Below are 5,586 nucleotides of genomic sequence, written 5' to 3' on the forward strand. Positions count from 1 at the left end.
ATTACAGTATTTGTGGGGTCTGGGCAATCAGGAGTTGAGGTGGAACGGATGCATGATGCTGTACAGCATACATGTAGTGTGTTATGTATGTATGTGTGTTGTGTATGTGTGCGTGTTGCAGGCTGGCGTGACATTAGCGTGTAGCGCCTGTAACAGCACATGCGTGATCCTTGTCTCTGCAGATGGCGGTGAGGAATATCCTGATCCTGTATGGGAGTCAGACGGGGACCGCCGAGGACACGGCCCACAGAATTGGCAGAGAAGCCAAACGACGGCATTTTACATGCAGAGTGCAGCCTCTGGACAGCTACAGCGTGGTGAGTGTGGGGGGTCTGCCTCTGCATACAGCGTGATGTGGGGGGGGTCTGCCTCTGTATACAGCGTGATGAGTGGGGGGGTCTGCCTCTGTATACAGTGTGGTGAGTGAGGGGGTCTGCCTCTGTATACAGCGTGGTGAGTGTGAGGGGGTCTGCCTCTGTATACAGCGTGATGTGGGGGGTCTGCCTCTGTATACAGCGTGATGAGTGGGGGGGTCTGCCTCTGTATACAGCGTGGTGAGTGGGGGGGTCTGCCTCTGTATACAGCGTGGTGAGTGGGGGGGTCTGCCTCTGTATACAGTGTGCTCGGGGGGGTGTCTGTCTCTGTATACAGTGTGCCTGGGGGGGCTCTGTCTCTGTATGCAGTGTGCTCGGGGGGGGGGTCTGTCTCTGTATACAGTGTGCTTGGGGGGGGTCTGCCTCTGTATACAGCGTGGTGAGTGGGGGGGTCTGCCTCTGTATACAGTGTGCCCGGGGGGTGTCTGTCTCTGTATACAGTGTGCTCGGGGGGGGGGGGGTCTGTCTCTGTATACAGTGTGCTCGGGGGGGGTCTGTCTCTGTATACAGTGTGCTTGGGGGGGGGGTCTGTCTCTGTATACAGTGTCCCGGGGGGGGGGGGCTAAAATGATCAGGATGGCCACTTGTTAAATAAACCATTGCTTGGTGTCACTTTCACTGCTGCCTGTAAAACGTGTTCAACGGCGACACCTGCTGGTCGGAGATAAAGCTGCACATAGGGATTGGTGATGTCACCGCGTGATGTCATCTTCCATGTGAAATGTTTTCTGTTGAGAAGTCTGTTCTGTCTGTTAGTCCAGAGTGGACAGACGGTATGACGAGCTGCTTCTCATCTGCAGGTGAATCTCATTAAGGAGCCTCTGGTCGTGTTTGTCTGCGCAACAACCGGACAGGGAGACCCCCCGGACAACATGAAGGTAGAAGCGAGTATACAGCGTCAGGGGCCCCGGCGGTTATCAGCGCTTTACAGTTTTGTTTAACTATTTGATTACATTTCAGAATTTTTGGAGATTCATATTTCGGAGGAATCTGCCCCAGAATGCTCTTTGTCGAATGGATTACGCCGTTCTAGGGCTCGGTGATTCTTCCTACCCAAAGTAAGACGTCGCTCCCGGTAACGCTTGTTGCCCGATGGTTGCAGGGACACGAAAAGATGATACTCTGTGGATCCCTCGTAGGATCTCCCCTAAAATACTGCGTTCAGTTCTGTAGAGCGGATCCACACGGGACGCAGAGAGCTGGTGATCCCTCTTTATAGATCCCTGCTGGGGGCTTGTGTTAAAGGGGCAGTCCTACCATCGATGGATCCATATTAAAGTATTCAGTAGGTGGTTTCTGTGCGATCCCACGTTATAGATCAGATACAGATCCCGTCGGTAGCAGATTAAGGTGTACTGCGCTGCGGAATATGATGGCGATATATAACTGGTTGTGTTAGAATGAACGGTTTCATCTCCCGCGTTCGTTACTTTGTAACAGGTTTAACTTCATTGCCAAGAAGCTGCACAAGCGTCTTCTCCAGCTGGGAGCCAGCCCCGTTCTGTCTGTGGCCCTGGGGGACGACCAGCATGATTTGGGGTAATTAGCTGCCCTTGAGATATTTTGTCCTCAGGGGGAGGTGGCAATTAATCGTCCCACCTAATTAGCTGAATATAACGCTTTTGTAACTAAATTCAACGTTAGAAACCCCGTTCCTGGCCCTGCTAATAATTATTTAATATCTTAAGATTTTGCTTTATTGGTAATTTTTGCGGGGAGCATTTATAATGTGACACGAAAGGAGGCCCTGATAGGTTGTTGCCATAGAAACTGATTAAACCAAACCGTTCCCAAGTCCCCATGTTGTTATGAATGCGATTAAACCTCTGCTGGGGTTTAGTGGGGTTAACGTTTGTTGTTTGAGTGGAACAGCAGCTTTAAATCTCGCTGTCTTTAGAGCAGACGCTGCGATCGATCCGTGGCTGAAGGATCTCTGGGATAAGGTCCTCTCGTTGTATCCTCTGCCTTTTGGCCTCAACATAATCAGTGATGATGTCATGTAAGTATGCGGATCGTTACCACGGCAACCACAAGTTCCATTCATGTTCTGGAAGCAGTAAGTGATCGGTGGGGACGGAGCCGATTGGGGGAGCGGGTTCCGCGGAGGCTTCCCTCGCCTCACCCTTCACTCTCCTTACCCTTCCTTCGCCTCTGAGTGAGGATGAACTCCAGACTTCTGCCTCATATGCAAATAACCTCCTAGTATGAGAAGTAACTGATTAGCATATGAGGTTGTGTCGGTGATCACACGGCGTGGCCGTACTCTGTACCCGCAGGTTACCGCCGGCGTTCTCTGTCCGCTTTGTGGAGGGTGAGGCGGCAGCGAGCACTCACGAGATTTCGCCAAGGGAGCGGGAATCAGAAGCGGCGCCGCCGACCGAACTCAACCCATTCCTTGCACCGCTTCTTTCTAACCAACGGCTGACGGCAGACGACCATTTCCAAGACGTGCGCCTCATTGAGTTTGACACCACGGGCTCGGGGATTGAGTGAGTTCCTCTCTTCTTACCTCTTATGAGACGGAGTGGAGTCTCTGTAGTCCCCGCTACGCGGCGTCTCTCGGAATCCACGTCGCAGGCTGAAGGCCGTTGGGTTGGCTGATGCTGGTGAATGGTGACCAGTAAGGACGGCCTCGCTAGTAAACCATCAGGGGCCCCAGTGGACGGAGTGAGGTGGATTTGGGTTACTCGGTGAGTGAAGGAGTTCCGCACTCTTTGATCTCTAATGTTTTCTGCTCTTCAGGTTCTCTCCCGGGGACGTGGTGATGATTCAGCCGCAGAATTCCCCCAAACACGTGGAGCAGTTCTGCAGCCTCTTGCGATTGGACCCCGACAGGAGCTTTGTGCTGGAGCCCACGGAGCCAGGTGGGTGCCGGTCCCAGCATCTTCACTCAGATCGCGTGTTAGCGATACGCTCGGCCGGGGGTCCTGGTTTGACCCAGTTAGTTGCTCGCAGGCGCTGAGTATTGACGTTCCTCCCCTACAGACGCGCCGCCTCCTGCTTACCTACCTCAGCCATGTTCCGTGCGGCAGCTGGTCGCCGACTACCTCGATATTTGCTGTGTCCCGCGCCGCTCCTTCTTCGAGCTTTTGTCCCATTTCTCACCGGATGAGCAGGAACGGGAGAAGCTGAAGGAGTTTAGTTCTGCGTCCGGCCAGGAGGAGCTCTATGCTTACTGCAACCGACCGCGCAGGACCACGCTGGAGGTGACATAAGGCAGGCCGTTCTTCCCCGGTGCTCCCGGATTTCTGACATGGCCGGTTGGGAATCACGTGAAATACTTTTGGGTTATAGAGAGGCGCCGCTATCTCTCACGTTTACCGTTCTGTCCCCTTTACAAGGTTCTCTTCGACTTCCCGCAAACAACATGCAGCATCCCCCACGATTACCTCCTGGAGCTCGTTCCCCGCGTCCGCCCGCGAGCCTTTTCTATCGCGTCATCCAGGAAGGTGAGCGGAGCGAGAACTTCCGGGACATGCGAATGAGTTCTAGAGACCTCCAGCAGCCTCGAGGGTCACCATTCCCTCCTAACCGCAACGCAATGGTTTAACTGGAAATGGTGGTCCAAAGAGCTTGTGATCTAATTGCATAACAACCCGGCTCAATCATCTTATTAAGTATTTTAATGAAAAATATTACCCCAGGCACCTACCCTGGCCAAAGGAGCTTGCAATCAGTGGGACTTGTTCTAAAGATGTATTATGTTGCTGTCTTCACAGGCCCAGCCCAACAGGCTCCAGATATTAATGGCCGTGGTGCAGTATAAAACCAGACTACGTGAGGTCCGGCGTGGCCTGTGTTCTACGTGGCTGGCCTCCCTCTGTCCCGGTGAGTCTGTCTGTCCGTACGGTGTGTAAATGCCGCCGCTCTGCCGTGCCGCTGGTCTGACGCTGATGTGTCCCGCAGGGGAGCATCGGGTTCCTCTCTGGGTGAAGAAAGGGAGTATGAAGTTCCCGTGTGAAGCAGACGTCCCGCTGGTGATGGTCGGTCCTGGTACCGGAGTGGCCCCGTTCAGAGCCGCCATACAGGAGAGAGTCGCGCATGGAGCCGCAGGTGGGAAGCTAATGCTTTCAAGCCGTCAGTTTAACTAGAAGCTGAGATAGCTGGCAAATTGCAGCCGACATGTGGTACGTCTAGGGTTAAGTCACTGTGCAGTCATTGATGCCCCAGGATCTGCTCCCCATATCTATAATAATCTCTTTACTGGGAGGGTGGTAGATAAGTGGAACAGCCTCCCAGCAGATGTGGTAGAGGGTAATACAGTGAGGGTATTAAACATGCATGGGATAGACATACGGCTCCTAAATCTAAGACGAGACCAACGACTGATTAAGGTTTGAGTCTTTATAGCAGGAGAGATGGGTGATGAGACGGGGGACGGATGGGGCCGTGTTTTGATCCTGGGAATTCTCTTCTGTTTCAGGTAACTGTTTGTTTTTCGGGTGCAGAGGACAATCTAAAGACTTCTACTTCCAGGAGGAATGGGATGGTCTGGTGAAGGGGGGATTCCTCGCTCTGTTTACGGCTTTTTCCCGGGATCAGGTGGGTAGTCGGCGCGGCGCGGATTGCTCTGTCTTTTGCTGCATATCTGCTGCCTCCTATCCTGAAGCCTCATTAATATTAACGCGCGATGTGATATTAATCACATGGAGAAATGTAATGATATTTAATGTTATTTGGAAAGAATATTATAGATTTCTATTATTTTCTGGGCTGTAGGAGGAGAAGGTTTACGTGCAGCAGAGAATCCGGGAGAATGGCCGTCTTCTGTGGGATTTAATCAGCGGGAAGCAGGGTTCCTTCTACATCGCCGGGTGAGCGAGAGCCGGGCGCCCCCACAAACCCGCTTATATGTAATGACCACCAAGAACGGCCCCTAAATCCTCGCTGTACTGCGACACAGTAAGGAGTAACCTAATAGTTTTGGGGGCTCAACTCCTGAAGGATCCTGGGACCCCCGTGGGGCATATTCACAAAGTGCTTTGGTGTTTGGGGGACCCTCGTATAGATGGGTGAGGCTATTAGACACACAGGGCGTTATTATCCGCACTTATTTCTCCCGGCCAGAAACGCCAAGTCGATGCCCGCGCAGGTGACCGACGCCATGAAATCCATCTTCCAGACAGAAGGAGGGATGTCGCTCTCAGAAGCCGAGGCGTATCTCAGCCAGCTAGAGAAGTCTCGCCGCTTCCAGTCCGAGACCTGGTCGTAG

At 52.9% G+C, this 5,586-nt stretch overlaps 1 protein-coding gene across 2 annotated transcripts; it reads left to right on the forward strand.

The window, feature by feature from the left end:
• The first annotated feature begins 176 nt into the window (after nt 1–176).
• Nucleotides 177–5,586, forward strand: LOC149273330 (NADPH-dependent diflavin oxidoreductase 1-like). Of its 2 annotated transcripts, none has more exons than XM_089506420.1 (14): nt 177–317; nt 1,175–1,252; nt 1,335–1,432; nt 1,815–1,913; nt 2,272–2,373; nt 2,651–2,863; nt 3,117–3,238; nt 3,360–3,580; nt 3,716–3,823; nt 4,094–4,202; nt 4,281–4,427; nt 4,798–4,916; nt 5,094–5,188; nt 5,442–5,586. In XM_089506420.1, exons 1-14 carry the CDS (start codon nt 183–185, stop codon nt 5,584–5,586), a joined length of 1,791 nt encoding a protein of 596 aa, XP_089362546.1. In that variant the 5' UTR covers nt 177–182. The 2 variants fall into 2 exon arrangements, with proteins under 2 accessions (XP_089362546.1, XP_089362545.1); XM_089506419.1 differs by having other exon boundaries at nt 183–317; nt 4,094–4,210; nt 4,286–4,427.

Source organism: Sceloporus occidentalis, unplaced genomic scaffold (genome assembly GCF_023333645.1).
Source record: "Sceloporus occidentalis isolate IW3139 unplaced genomic scaffold, rSceOcc1.0.p SCAF_384, whole genome shotgun sequence".
Classification (NCBI taxonomy): domain Eukaryota; kingdom Metazoa; phylum Chordata; class Lepidosauria; order Squamata; family Phrynosomatidae; genus Sceloporus; species Sceloporus occidentalis.